The 15812-nt window shown below is 48.3% G+C and overlaps 1 protein-coding gene across 11 annotated transcripts in view; it reads right to left on the bottom strand.

Annotated features, from left to right (window-relative positions):
- The window catches only part of Crag (DENN domain-containing protein Crag), a 112720-nt gene that overhangs the window by 47939 nt on the left and 48969 nt on the right, over positions 1-15812 (bottom strand). For 9 of the 11 annotated variants that reach the window (XM_070531774.1, XM_065452580.1, XM_065452472.1 and 6 more), the window contains exons 22-25: positions 12331-12595; positions 11232-11372; positions 9349-9510; positions 7956-8109 (exon numbers count right to left, since the gene is read on the bottom strand). In XM_070531774.1, the coding sequence (XP_070387875.1) occupies positions 7956-8109; positions 9349-9510; positions 11232-11372; positions 12331-12595 (722 nt within the window). The remainder of the gene's footprint in view (positions 1-7955; positions 8110-9348; positions 9511-11231; positions 11373-12330; positions 12596-15812) is intronic. The other 2 variants (XM_065452950.1, XM_070531776.1) reach the window with 2 other exon arrangements.

Below are 15812 nucleotides of genomic sequence, written 5' to 3'. Positions count from 1 at the left end.
GTTGTGGGGAGTGGCTCCGTTGTCGGTAGCTGTTCAATTTGCCATCCTATCTTGCGTAGGACGGCCCGACCGTGCTCTGTCCGGCTCAGCCTTACCCTCTGGTGGGATAGGTGTGCTTCCACCAGCTCTTCCACCATGTTGTGGGCACCCATTTCCAGCAGCTTCTGCGTTGACGAGTAGACTGGGATGCCCATGGCGAGTTTTACTGCTTTCCTTATCGTCGTGTTCAGCGTTTCGCGGTTCACCTTCGCAAGCTGGAGGTACGGGGCGGAGTACGTTACGCGTGACACGACGAATGCCTGCACCAGGCGCAGTGCGTCTTCTTCTTTGATTCCTCTGTTCCGGTTGGTGACTCTCCGGATCATGCTGAGGACTTGCTCGGATGTGGTCTTGATTTTGTTGACGGCTGCGTGCGCCTTGCCGTCGCTGCACAACAGCAGGCCCAGTATCCGGATCTGCTGCGTTGGTTTGATCTCTGTGCCGTCGATGGTGATGATTATGTTTGGCGGCGGCTCTTTCTTCGGTCTTCCGGGCTGTACCATGAGCAGCTCCGATTTCTGTGGAGCGCAGCTCAGGCCACAGGTCCTGGCATACTCGTGGACGGTCGTTGCCGCTCTCTGCAGGGCTTCCTCCACCCAGGCATCGGAACCCACGCGGTTCGTCCACACCGTTATATCGTCGGCATAGAACGCGTGGTCCACGCCCTCGATCTGATTGAGTAGTTCGGGCAGGGGCAGGAGTGCTAGGTTGAAAAGCAGAGGCGACAGGACAGACCCCTGTGGGGTACCCCTGTCTCCGAGCTCCACAGGCTCTGACCGTTCATTTCCTATCCGGATAGTTGTTGCTCTATTGGTTAGGAAATCTTTGATATAACCGTAGGTCTTGCGGCCACACCCCGTCTTGCGCAGGTTCTCGAGCACGCTGGCGTGGGACACGTTGTCAAAGGCCCCTTTGAGGTCCAAAGCCAGTATACCCCGGGGCGCGTGCCTCGTTGCTTTTTTAATCACCAATTCGTGTAATTGGATCAAGACGTCTTGGGTGCTCAGGTGCTGGCGGAATCCATACATGGTCGCCGGCATCTGATTTGTCTCGTCCAGGTGTGCTTGAAGTCTTCTGAGAACCATGCGTTCCATGACCTTGCCCACACAGGACGTGAGCGAGATGGGGCGCATGTTCTCGATGGTCAGAGGGTTGCCGGGTTTAGGTATGAACCGTACCTCGGCCTCTTTCCATTCTGCGGGCAACTTCGAGCTTTCCCAGGTTCTGTTGATGTGACCCAGGAGCCCACGTGCCGCCGCATCACTCATGTTATTGAGCAGCTTGTATGTAATGGCGTCCATTCCTGGTGCGCTCGCCTTATTACTCTCGTCTATGGCTGTTAACAACTCCGTGATGGTGAACGGTTCATCCAATGCCGGATTTTCCGGTCCCCCGTACTCCTCCGGTATCGGAAATCGCCCTCTCTCCGTCTTGAGGTAGATCGCCTTGAGGTCTTCAATGAGCCTTTGGCCGTTGCCATCGTAAGCGTTCAGAACTTTGGTGAGGTTGCGGTTGGTTGCGGTCTTGCTGCTCAACGGGTCGATCAGGTGTCTGAGCAGGCACCAGGTCTTGCGCGCCGACAGCGTTCCCTGCAGCCCGTCGCACGTACTCATCCAGTTCTCTCGGCACAGCTTGGTTGCGTATTCAGCGATCTGTTTGTTGAGGAGCGCGATGCGTTTGACGAGCTTCTTGTTTCGTCGTTGACGCTTCCATCTTCGCGTGAGCGAGTGCCGCGCCTCCCACATGTGTGCTAGTTTGGCGTCGACGAAGGGCGTCTGCATCGTTGTCACAACTTCTTGAGTAAATCTGTCGAGCGCGATCTTTTGTTCTCGCGTCCATTCTGCGTACGTTTGATGTCTGCCCTCCTCCGCGTTTTCTCCGGAGGTCTCGTTTTCTTCGTCCGTGTGCTTGCGCATTCGGTCCCAGTCGGTGATCCGGGCTTTGCCGAGGGCTGCCCGGTACCTTGGTCCCTTGATCGTTACACTTATGATACTGTGGTCGGAGCCCAGGTCTACGTCTTCGTTCCGCCAGGCCACTTCTAGGGAGCCCGCCATCCACGACAGGTCCGGGGTGGTGTCCCTGTTGACGCTGTTTCCCTTTCGGGTGGCGACGCCCGGTTCATTGAGGAGCGCCATTTCTTGGTCCTCCATTGCCTTTGCTAGAGCCTTGCCTCGTTTAGATTGGTATTTGTAACCCCATGTAGTGTGAGGGGCGTTGAAGTCGCCTAGGACCAGGAGCGGCCTGTTTCCCGCCAACCTCTTCGCCTGGCTCACTGTTGTTTCAAAGTCGTACTGCCTTTGTGACGGTCTGCAGTATGCGCTCATCACAAACAGGTTTCCGGCACTGCCAATAGTCCTTGTGTGAACCTCGACCAGCGTGTGTTCGCAGCCCTTTTGCGCGGTGAGGTGCTGGGTGGCTGCTATGTTGGTGCGCACCAGTAACGCCGTCCCGCCTTCCGTCGGATCCGTGTACGTGATGTAACCCGGGAGTCTGGGTCTGCCGTGTGTCTCTTGTAACGCGATAATATCCGGTTTCTGGTCGAGCCCATCTAAGTGAAGTTGTAACTCGGCTTCCTTGGTGCGGATGCCCCTGCAATTCCATTGGTAAATGATCGTTGTTTCCCCCCCGCGGATTTGCTTTTTACTGTTCGGCGTCTGCGCCATCTTCCTTTGACGTTTTGATGCGACCGCGCCTGTACGCGATCGATTCCTTGACTTTATTGGCGCGTTCTTTCCTTAGCGCTGCGAACTTGTTCTTCACGGTTATCGTCGCTGTCTTCGCCGCCAGTCGTTCGTGCTTGACTGACAGGATCTTAATTTGACCCTCGAAGACCTCTAACCTGGCATTCATATTGTCGAGATTCTCGTTAATTTGATTGATGGCTGCGAGTATCGCTGCCAGTTTGCCCTCTTGCGGTGGTTGCTGTTGTTGATTTGACGGCTGCGGTGCCGCTGCTGCCGTCTTGCAGTCAGCTGTGGTTTCAGCGTCCATCGCTTCTTGAACATTCAATGCTTGGTGCATGGGCTGCGCCTCTCCTCTCCGCTCTAGGCGCGGCGAGAGGGGGTCCCTCCGCGGCACCTTGCGTTTCTCGTTGGCGTCCTCGGGTGCCGGGCTCGTTTTGGTTAATTTAGTCGCTGAGCTGCCGCTAGCTAGCGCGTCTATTTTACTCATGAGTGCTCTGATCTGCACATTCTGTTCCTGAATCTGGTCCTTCAAATCCTGCTATTGAAGTTTACACTTGCTTTCAGTGGTACTGACGTTTTTGTTGTAATTTCCCAATACAAATTAGTGGGGATGCGCAACTGTCACATGTCCCCTGATATGTTGTTTTCCCCGCATGTCTCGCGTCTCCTGTAATCCAGCTTCTCCGCGTAGCTTAGTGCCGGCGGCGGTCGGTCTGGTTGCAACGCATTACGAAAGATCGTGCGAGTGTGGCGCTGCTAGCCTCGCGCAATGATGGGGTTGATCAGGCGTGACAAGAAGACTTCCTTTTTGGCTTGGGGTCGGCAAGTGGCACAGACGTTCCGCGTATGTGCTGATCCCTGCTCAGCAAGACTATCTCACGAGGCCTGTAGGAGCAGGACATCAGAATGGACGAATATGATCGTTCGAATATGCCACCGTTTTCGTGACTGCACAAGCGAACAACCAGGCGTTGGTGTCCCAGCATGGGGCGAATATATTCGCTCGCTATCCAGTTGCGGTGAGCCGGACTTCCTAGATTTGTCACGGGCCTGTCGGCATGTTCTGTGTGTTGTGAATTGGCTAGAAGGCATTAGTGTATAAAGGTGCAATAAATGCCCTTGTGATTGTCTGCATTACTGCATTGTTGTCCCTTTGTCCCAAGAACACGGGGGAGAACCCCACAAAGTGGACTGCCCTATTCTGTATTTTTTTCAAGTAAATCAGCTAACTCACCAGTATATGGGTCCCAACACACACATGCTCAAGTACCGTACGTATACGAGTAAAATATAGCCGTTTATTCTGTTTACTAGGTACTCGGCCAAAATTTCGATGTAGGAAGCACAACTTATGTGCCACCTTTCCTCTTATCTCCTGCACATTCCTGTTCTATCTTAAATCTGAGGTAAATAAAACATCGCAGTATATACATTCCCTGACCTTGCATAAAGTAATGCTATTTAGTTTCTACTCATATGACTTATATGAATGTTCCCTTGTAAAGGTGCAGAAGAGTTGAAATAGCAGAACTCCGCAGAAGTCTAATAAGCTGTATCATGTGGCGCATTTTCAGCCAAGCTAAATTGGGAAAGACTTTCTCAGTCGCAACTGGCATCTTTACGCAAGCTACAGGAGGGAGCCAATCACGATTGAGAATTTTGATCCAGATAGGGCTTGACTGCAATCTAAAGTGGCTGCGTGAGACTTGTGCAAGAAACCTGGTCATCATTGTCAGGCTCGTCTAAGTGTGGCCGGAAAAAGCCAGCATGTGCAAAACACTTTGCGATCTTTGCAGATGCCAGCGCTTTCTATGAATAGTTTAGCAAATATATAGTAACCAGGTATGTCAATGTGGCAATCCTTGGTGGTGACATATAAGATGATCATGCATTGTAAAAGAGTCTAGTGGTACAGCTTTCACGTGGTCCCAATAATGCCCTGATCCATAGGTTGCAATATATCATGATTGAGACATTATAGTTCTGCGGAAACCCGCAATGTAGCAAGTGCCACCTTTGTAGCAATTTGCTACATTTGGATGGATGTCTCATTTTCCCTTTATTAATATCATAATTGTGTCCACTGGCAGATACTCCTTGCTTTCTTTGCCTCCCGATGAGGACCCACCTGTTGTAGTGTATGTGTGCTTCAGCAACAATTTGTAGGATACAGCTTCGTCTAGATTGTAAATGTATATTTATTCAGTGCTCCTTGGAATCTTGCACGCTGCGGGGATATTTGACTTATCACTGCGTTCAACCCGATTTATGATTTCGAGCTTCACGACGAAAGGCACATTCAGCCATTTCATCATGGCAACAATGCAGGAGAAGGCCCACAAGGTGCGCACACAATGAACCAGAAAAGCAGCGAGACAACTCGTACTTTCGCCATCTTGTACGATGAGGGCACAAGAGCCTCTGATTGGCTGTCTGAGCAGGCGCTGCGGGCGGACCAAGATCATTTTTTGCAGGGGGGTGTCGAAAGCTCGTCCGAGGCACGGTCATGGTAGGGAGAGCGGTCGGATGGAGTCGCGCCGGCGAGTTTCCCCGCCAAAGCGAGGGAAAGCCAACTTCTGGGGGCACATTTCCACTGCTTGACGTTCAATATATCGGGAGTCGCTGCTATTTTTGTTTGATGTAAGTGTAATTTTTGCTATATATACTCATTGTAACTATACCGTGTCCAGAAATTGTTCAATATATAGAATAATTCAATGTCAACCGGTTCGATATAGACGGGTTCGACTGTATAAGGCAAAATGTGGACTGGTGAAAGCCTGCTTGGTCCTTAAAAACAGACACAATAGCATACAATCTTCAGCAGCATTTCACAGTATGTCATGCCTGTTTCAAGTGGGAATGTAGCAACAGCAGTGACTGAAATGTTGCACCGCTGTGGTAATTGTACTGCTTTTTTTCCTTATATTACGTAGACACATACTCTATCTCGTTACCTTGCAGTGCTGCGGAAACATCTCGACACCTTGAGCAATAGGAAAGGTGAAAGCCTCTTAAGATGCGTTCATCTGTACTGTGCCGTCTGCTTACACTCCTGTCGATCCACGCTCTTCAAATCAGAGGGTGGTTTAATAGATGTAACCAATGGTTTGGCCCTCTAGCCATAAGCTGCCTTTACATGAAAGCAACAGTAACGCTCACATTACTTACATTAGTCCTCAGTAGTTCCTTGCGGCCACCTCAGCAAAAAGCAGGGGCGAATGCCCTCTAAATATGTTTACCTGCACCGTGTTGTCTGCATGGCATCTAGTGGACATTTCCTTGTCACCCTGGTATGTCTGTTATGTTCGTAGGCTTACTGGTACAGTGAACGCTCGCTGGCATTTGGGAAAAGCACAGTTCTCTTGATAACTGCATTCATACTTACACTCTTCCCTTTTCTTTTCTGACTGCACCAAACACATTGAGCACTAGGAACCTTGTTTGTTTCCGAAAATGGCAGGGTCTTTGATTATAGCGCTCAGGAGATTTACCTGTTGCCCAAAGCGTGGCAGTTTGGGAGAGTTGGTTTGTCATGACTTTTTTAGGCTTGTAGCGCAGCTCAGAAAGAGTAAAAAGGAAGGTGGAATGGGTAATGAAAGGGAACGGAGAACAGAGTGAGTGCTACTCTGTTCATTCTGTTCTCTCTTCCTCTTCATTACCCCTTCCACCTTCCGTTTTGCTCTTTCTGAGCTGCGCTACATTACCTGATGCCATTTTCCTGAACAGTGGCACACCACCTTGTGACAGCCCTGACCGTGATATGTTAGACCTATGCCCTTGGATATGGTTTGTTTTTATCTTTAAAAAGTAAAAGCATACACAAGGACTATAGTCAGACCCACTGCGAATGCACCACCCTTCTGCTTAACCACAGTACTATGCATACTGAGATATCAACATTTTAGCATACTGTCTTTGCATAAAGTGCTAAAGCATAGTATATTAAATTCATGATGCAGTGAAGAATCAGGCTTTTATAGCATTTTGCATCGCCAATACATCAACAGTGTTATTGCTGCGGTTTTACCTGTTAGATAGAAATAAGCATCACTTACGGCTTGATGCTGTCTTCGTAGGCCTAGCAGTGTCAAAGCAAACAGTTTGTCTAGATAACGACAAAACATACCTAATGCTTTGCCCTCAGTATGAGATGAGGCTAAAGAATGGCTGATTTTAGCATTTATGTCTTGTTGTTAGGGCGGTCAGCAAGGAACAAGTGCGAATTTGGATCAAAGCAGGCGGTCAGGGTCATCTGGGTACGCAGTCAGTTACTGGCTGTAGCTTCCAGAATTATTCACGGTATACGATGTGCATGCACATATGGCTTAACATACCTTATATTGCAGTAACATATCACATATCACACAAAACTAAATATCTTTAATCTCGCCAATAATAGACTGTTATGCCTGGAACAATGTTCAGCTGTGCAAGGATATTGCCTGTGTACACCTCATACCTTCGAGATTGCTGCAAATTACTTGCGAGATAAAAAAAAAATTATGGGGTTTAGTGTGCCAATACCACTTTCTGATTATGAGGCACGCCGTAGTGGAGGACTCCAGAAATTTCGACCACCTGGGGTTCTTTAACGTGCGCCTCAATCTAAGTACACAGGTGTTTTCACATTTCGCCACCCATCGAAATGCAGCCGCCGCAGCCGGGATTCGATCCCACGACCTCACGCTCAGCAGCCCAACACCATAGCCACTGAGCAACCACGGCGGGTTACTTGTGAGATAGAGTATGGTAGATGCAAAGTGAGCTCCTATGTTTACTACCACTGAATCCCGACTATAATGCTTATAGAAAGTCAGCGAATTTGCATCAAGTAAAGATAGGAGTACCTTGTTAAATACACTGCAATTTTCAACCGCTTTAGATACAGAAATGAACACATACTTAGCAGTTTGTACAAAATTATTTGCAAGCAAACACCTTCGAACCATAAGTTATTCTTAAAAAGAAAAGTTAACAAAAATGCTATCGAGCCCCTATTCTTATTAATCGGAGACAGTCGTGATTGAAACATCTGGTGCGTGCATGCATGTGTGCGTGTATTTAATCTTCAAAACTCATCCATTGTGTTACATTCATGCAAGTGTGGCATGTTTTCCTGCAACTTGCTTAAAAATTGAGCTACTACTAGCAGAGACCTCAGCTCTTCCTTTGTGCAACCCCTGCATGCTTCTGTCCCATGCGATGAGTCCACACCGTAAAAGTACTTGCATGTTATTAGGCCTCCGCTGGTTGGCACGTTCACTTGCGCTATGGTAGCGCCGCCGACCACTTTGCAGCCTTTCTGCCATAACGCCATCGTGGCTACGCAGGAAGGCATTTTGCCGCATGGCTTCGCTTGTGATGAGGACCCCCGCAGAAGGCACTACACAAAAAAGACATGCACACATGAGCTCTTCAAGGATCTGAGCTGCTGAAGAAGGACAAAGGATGGGGAAAAAAATCGTGAGGTTCCTTGCACCAACCACAAAAGAGGGGAACCGCTCAGCTGACACTACATGTTGATAATAAGCACACAAATGCAGTGTACTCACAATGATTAAAACTTGCTTAATGTAAAATTTTATTTATTTATCCAAATCTCAAAATTTTGATCTGTCCAATATGTTTTCAATACATTTTGAAACTGCATGATTCAAACAAGTCTTTCAGTTAAACATTCCGGCTTCCCAGGGTGGGCAGAGCACTATACTGCCAAACACACCTGGTCAGAGGATGTCCATAGGAAATAGTCAAAATGTGGCCACATTGAATATTCATGCTGCTGCAAACATTGGCAGTAGCCAGGTAGTACCAGTGATACTATTGTGCAGTCATGATTCTGACAACCCAGATGTGCACATATGAGTGCCCTCTCTCCCCTGTAACCCCTAGCAGTCAATAAGCCACTTACCGTTGTACATTATATTAAAATGAAGCTTTCTTTGCCTATGAATAAACATGAACAAACTATGAACAAAGAAAATTTTACTTTTCGCAAATGGTGTACTTACGTGTAATGTGCAGCCAGTACCTAAATGCAATCAAGAAAGCAGAACTGCACATCACAAAAATGAATGTTTTTTGCCTAATTACTCCTTGCTACACAGGTTTACAAGATAATGGACAACAAAAGTACAATAGAATAGAAATATGACAACACAGATAACAAGAATAAGGAAGGTGGGAAGGAGGAGGCAACCAACTTGCTTCAAAATGAAATCTGCGAACACTGGATGCGTGATGAAACAAAAAAACAAAGCAGCGGCTCTAATGCTGCTATTCTTTCTTCAGTTTGCATTCATTTGCTCACTAATGAGTATTGTAAACTTACAACATAGCAACAAGCAAACTTTTAACAGAATGCTTTCAATTAAGTTGTTTAACTGTCATGCATGAGTAAATTGTTCATGTCATACTATAAATATAACATTTAATAAAATGTAACACAATAAAATATTTTATTTGTGAACATATTCAGTTTAGACTTCATACAGTGTATTACCCTTGCACCGGGTTTGATGGCATAGCATTCTATATTGGCATGAAATCCTTTGTGGATGAACAGCTCAAACAAACAGCAAACGGGACGTAGGAAAAACAATACAGTCAGACGATCAGGTACCTATAGCATCTGTCAACGATGATGCGCTTCCAAGAGCTCCGACCGAACCACGGATCAAGCTGTTAACCCGATTCCGGAATCGGTTTGACTCAGTGAAGTCCAGTTCCTCAAAGCGCATGCTTTGTACAACAGCACCACTCCTCCTTTGCCTCTGCTGGGGAGCTGCAATGACAGTTTGTAGAAAATGCCCGATTTAATAAATGAATGCTATCTGAATGATGAACTTGGTTTTATTCCAATAGGTCGACTAAGTCTCAAGTTCTAAAGCACTTCATGTAGGCTTCCTAAACCAAGAGAAAGGTTCACAGGAAGATGGGGGCCTGAAGTGATTAACAGTGGTGGAACAAGAAATGTCGCTGGGGAAGCTAATGTTTCGACAAGAGGACTTGTCTATATCAGGGCAACATTCCATGTTCGACCAATGGTAATGCAGGCTTGAGCTTCTAGATATGTTACCTTGTAGGAGAGTTCAGCCATCAGTGCATTCTTAATGGTGATACATATGGTGGCACAGTGAGCCACTGTGCCACGGTGTTTACAATAATTTTTTTACACGTCTTACATCTTGCCTGGTGCAAGATGCTTTTGGCCCATTCTGACTGAAGAACGTTCACTTATACAAGGCATTGACCAGCAGAGTCTTGTTACACCATCAAGCAACAGTTCTAAGAAGTGTGATGACAAGAAACATTCAGTAGAACCCATCTCCCGATGACAGTCAGCGGCAATGAACTTTGCAATGAGTCAATATAGCGACACAATGTATTGCCACCGTTGGAATGAGTTATGCATGAGACGTATGCTGCAGCAAAACTCCTCTTTTGTGCTTCCCTAAGAACACTCAGCGGCATCTAGCAGCGCTGCTGCAAAGCCTGTGTGTGGCTTCTGAAATGCATGGCACGCCAGTGCGTACGAACACTACGAAATGCATCATGTGGCAGCCAGACTTCTCTCTCAGGCTTCTTTCTAAACACACTGTGCCCTCCAGTGGTGCTGATGAGAAGTTCACACATGGCCTCCGAGATGAGAAGTGTGGCTGGGTGCAAACGCTGAAAATTGTTCCCTTGCTTGCTGCACACCCAATGTCACGCACAAAGTCACCCAAGTTGGCAAGAGGTTCATTGAAGAGCGGCACATACTCAATACATTCATGGCACAGCTCGCTAATGCATTGGTGTGAAAGACGTTCATTGAAAAGCAGCACATACCGAGTACACTTGTAATGCAGTCTGCCAAAGCGTTGGGTCGCTGTCCTTGATGAACCCATGTAACATGGGTTCGATTCTGCCTAGCATGGAGAAATTTAAAGGATCTTTTTTGTCATTGTAGAGCAGCAAACACCTACTGGCAAATAGCCAGTGACCCAAGGTGGCATCAAAGAGGTTCATTGAAGGCCAGCACAGACCGCCCTGCCCATACTTAGTGCTCCATGTCGGCACCAAGGAGTTCACTAAACAGTGGTAAATACTCAGTTCCGCAACTACGGTGACCCATATCGATGGGAAGGAGGTTCACTGAAGAGTGGCACCTATGTACACATTGCGATATAATCAATGATTCAAGTTGGTCTAGCAGTTGGTATCGAACCTTGTTCCCTCAGCATGGCAGCCTGATGCTCTAAGCATTCGACCATGGACTAAACAGTGACCCAGGTTGGCAGGAAAATAGATACAAACATACATAGAAACACAGACAAATAGCCCCCCTGGAAAGATTGTGAAGTACCCTAAGAATGTAAACGCATTAACAAGCAGCGAAAGTGTCTGTGACAACATTAACGAGGAAATGCACTTTTTATGAGCGATATCCACATTTTCAAAAATTTTGAGGAAATTCAGTGATGCGCTGGAGTCGCTGCCAATACGGAAAAGGTCAGGGCTTGCCTATTCTCTCCCTGCTTGGCTGAGGAACAACTGGCAGCTCCTGCCACGACGCCTTGGCCGTCTCATCCTGGCTGGTTGAGCCATAACCCGCGTCTGACTGGTCTCCTGCAGCAGTGTGAACCCTCGGCTTGGCCACTGCATCTACATCCAGCAACAACTCCCCGGTCAGTCTACAGACTTGTGACAAGGGCAAGGGGGTCAAGAGTACCGTATTCGCATGAATGTAATGTGAAGACTAATATATAATGCAAGCTTAGAATAATATTTTTAGAATAGTGGAATGGGCGATTACTACAAGGCATGCCTGCACCCACCACAACATATGCACTTGCGGCACTATGCAGGCGCACATTGTAGTAAAATAGGAGCCCCTTTAAGAGGCACTATGGGGAAATTTGTTATGCAAGAAGCTCACATCACATTTGTAAGAAACAGCACTGAGTGTCCCAGACAAAAAAGCAACCAAATATTAATAATAGTGCTTTACAAGGTCATCTCTGACAAAGCTTTTTTGACTGGCTAGTCTGAGTCAGCCAAAAACATTATAAATCACTCCAGAGCTAGTAATTTGAAACTTTATATGCAGAGTGACTCTTTAATATTAATGCAGTGTTAACAACTCTAAGCAAAGGCAGCTGTTGGAAAATGTGATCAAACATGTTTAAAAAGTGCTGTCCAGTAGCAACCAGGGCACCAATGAATCAATCGATGACCGAAGCACCCCTAGCATCAACAAACCTAAGCACTGTTAGCAGAGCAATGATTTCAGAAAGAAAACAGCAGCCTCAACATGAGTCAGACTTTTAGTTATTGTAGACGCATGATTTTCTTTCAGCACAGTAAGATCAGACCCAGAATGTAAAAATGAGGTGAAGTTCCGCATAGATGAAAGCTGAATGCAATGCAAAAAAATTCTGGCAATAGATACAAGCTAAATATGATTGCACAGTCCTGTTTAAAGGTCCCCTGTCCTCTGCACTGTCAAACATCAGCGCTGGTAACATGCTTGCATGGTTGAGAAGTTGGAGGCATAGACCGAGCAGCATTGGGTCACAACTTTCATGCGACAAAGCAGATGAGAAATGGGTCACATTCTAACCAGAGCTGGACCGGTCATCTGTCTTGGTGAGCAGCTCAGGCAGCAGCTCTGGAGTCACGGCCATTGGGTCAAGCTGGGGCCGCAGGGTCTCCTCAAGACTGGTGCGGCTGCTGCCCGCACTACGTGGGGCATCAGGTACTGTACAGCCCAGAGACCCCTGGGACCGCCGCAGAGCACGTTTGAACTGAGACACGGCTAGCACGACGTTGCGCAGCTTGGCCCAATGAGCACTGTCCCCTGTGGGCCATGCACACTCCAAGACTGCCTGCAAGAGAAGTGCCAGACAAGGTGAAGTGGTGGAAAGAGAAGAGCTTCAATGAAACAAAGGTCTCATAGACTCCAAGAAATGATGTAGCAGCGGATAATATTGTTACATTGCAGAAGTCCCAAACAAACATGTATTTACAATATTTACAAGAGACAATGATGCATAAACAAGATGGCTGTCAAGACTGATTCCACCTCTACACATCAAATTATCTTCTGACTGGTGCCCCTCTTGGTTGCCTGCGACATAACCCCACCTGTAAAGGCGCCATCTCGGTGCTAACTATAAGGGAGGTGGACTCACGGCAAAGTAAGGCTTCAGCCGGAACACATGCACAAAGTCCGTGAGGACACGCAAGTCCAGCGGAGTAATCTCATAGTTCACATTGCCAAGCTGATACAATATCGTGTTGGGCCCTGTGTAGCGCGGCAGAAGCTTTTCAGACAAGCTGAAGTGGCAACATGGTGTCCATAGGAAGGCAATGGAGCCAGGAGGAAATTGAACGTCCCGATGTCGGCTGTCATACCGGATCTTCTGTGCGGCCTTAAGGGTCATTTATAGTCCGAAGTAACGCGCGCGCGCGCGCGCGCGCGCACGCTACGTCACGTCGGCGAAAACGACACCTCTATAGTCGGGCGCACCAGCACAGCTAACGTAACCGGCGGCTTCCAACGCGCCCCGACGGGCCCGGCGCCGATATGGCTCCGGAGCCATTCGCACGTCGAAGTCGGCGGAACTTTCGCACCACAATGCATTGCGCGCGAAGAAAAAGGTGCCAACACAACTCCGCCGACGGCTTTTGCGGACAGCGCGCGACTTGGCGAACTTTCTGCGCATGCTCCGAAGATAGCAGCCTACGGCGCGCGCGTTGAAGTATAGAGGGGATGGCATCTCGGCTTGCGCAGCGCAACCGACGTAGCGTGACTGACCGCTAACGACGCTCGCCAGCGCGCCGATAACGTCGGACTATAAACGGGCCATTAGATGAGAGCCTGCAATCTGGCATGCCGTCCGAGCCCGGGCGAAGACAACTTGAGGATATTCAGTGGGAGTGTTCGTTGAGGAAGGAAGTAGTGTGTCAAAGGGCAAGAAAGGGTGGCGGCCGAACAGAAGGTAAAAGGGTGAAAAGCTAGCAGTCTTCTGATGAGATGAACTATAGATAAAGAATGATGAAGGGTAACGTGCTGACTCAATCACTGTGGCTGTCAGAAATGTACATAGACAACATTTCTGTCAACGTGCGATTTAGCCACTTCGTCAGTCTGTTTGTCTGCGGGTGGCAGGCGGTGGAAAGCTTGTGCTCGGCAGAACAGGTGCGAAGTACGTCTTCAACTACTCGAGAAAAGAAGGTGTGGCCACGATCAGTGAGGAGCTGCCGAGGTGCACCGTGATGGAGGATAACATCATGTAAAAGGAAATCTGCCAGCTCCATTGCACAGCTTGTGCGCAAAGCTCACGTGATCAAATACCAGGTTGCGCAATCAGTCGCAACAACGACCCGCTTATTCCAGATTTCGACATCGGAAAAGGGCTGAGAAGAACGATACTGATGCGAAAGAATTGTTCTGAGAGCACATCGATGGGGTGAAGGCGTCCAGCGGGCAGCACAGCAAGTTTTTTGCAGTGCTGATAGGGTGCACAGGCTACAATGTAGTGGTGCACAGAGCGGTACAGCTCTGGCCAGTAGAAGCGGTGCCGTACAGGGCCATAAGTACGCGAAACGCCGAGGTGGCCTGCACTAGGCGCATGATGCAACTGCTCAAGAACTGATGTCCGGAAATGGCATGGTACGAGTAAAAATTCTGGTCCTTCAGGGCGTAGGCTACAACAACAGAGAATGTTGTCGTGGAGCACGAACATGCGTAGCGTGGGCTCCGAATGTCCAGAATTGAGACGATCGATGAGAACACGTAAGCAGTCATCACGCCGTTGTTCAGTGCGGATGTCGTGCAGATCAGAAATAGCCAAGACGCAAGAGTCGGTGTCATGCGCATCATATTTAGGGCGGTCGACAGGATGACGGGAGAGGCAGACAGCGTCCTTGTGCAATGAGTGCTGGGACACTGATGCCATAGACTAAAACGTCCATCAAGTTCTGTTTGTTCGGCAAAGTGATCAGAGTGTTTTGCGGTTGAGTCGTCAATGCAGTGTCACCTCTGGGAGCTGCATTGCTTAGTTTTCTGAATACCGGCATCGGGGCTTCATTGATGGTGGGCTCCAATGAGCCTGCAGCAATAGGGACAATGGTCAGCAAGCTAGTGGTGAACGGGACTGGTGACATCAGAAGGACGACGAGGGGCTGTTCCAAGGAGCATGAGCGTCATTGTTTGGCTGTTGCGGTGCCAATGGAGACTGGTAATGATGCTCACTTGTTCGGGGTGATAATAACTGGTGAATGGCAGTCACAGAGGGGAGGAGACAGTACAATTGTTACAATGGCGAGCAATGTGACCGATGCGCCAGCAGGCAAAACAGATGGGCCGATCATCTACGGTTCGCCACTCGGCTGGGTTTTGGTAGCGTGCAGGATACCGCGGACCAGTCGATGCACCTGGAGCATGAGATAGCTGTGAAGCATCAACGGCAGATACAGAATGAACTCCAAAATTAGTGAGTTCTTTGTAGACTATTGCCTGCACGAATGGCCTTGTAAGCAAGTTGTTCAGCTCACTAGGGCAGGAAAAAAAAGCTGCAGGAGCCATGGCTTCAAGTTTTCACCGCACGATCCGCATCAGGTCATCTGATGATGTTCGCTGGACTCCCAGCCTGTCGTCACAAGAGGATGTCGAGCTGTGTTCGGCAGACGTGCAAACGGCATTGCAATGCGACGGCTCTTGGCCTGCTCAATGATGTCCTGTACTGTTTCACAATTTTTGCAGATGAGCAGGTTAAAAGCATCGGCAGCGATCTTCTTCAGTACATGCCTAACCTTGCCTGACTCAGTCATATTGCATTCGGCCTTATGGCACAGAGCCAGCATGTCCTGGATGTAAGAGATGCGCGATTCTGTGGACGTCTGGCCGCGGGTCGCTAGTGGTGCTCTTCCACCCGGCGGGACGGCCAAACAGGTCCCTCAGCTTCTGTTTACATTGTCCCAGTCATTAAGCTCTTCCTCATGGTTGTCATACCACACCTTTACCGTGCCTTGTAGGTAGAAGACTAAGTTAGTCAACATAATCGTCGGATCCTATTTGTTGTAGGCACTCACACGTTC

This window comes from Dermacentor albipictus, chromosome 1 (assembly GCF_038994185.2).
Source record: "Dermacentor albipictus isolate Rhodes 1998 colony chromosome 1, USDA_Dalb.pri_finalv2, whole genome shotgun sequence".
NCBI lineage: Eukaryota > Metazoa > Arthropoda > Arachnida > Ixodida > Ixodidae > Dermacentor > Dermacentor albipictus.
Note: the sequence above shows the minus strand (reverse complement) of the source record. Positions and strands in the feature narration are given on the sequence as shown.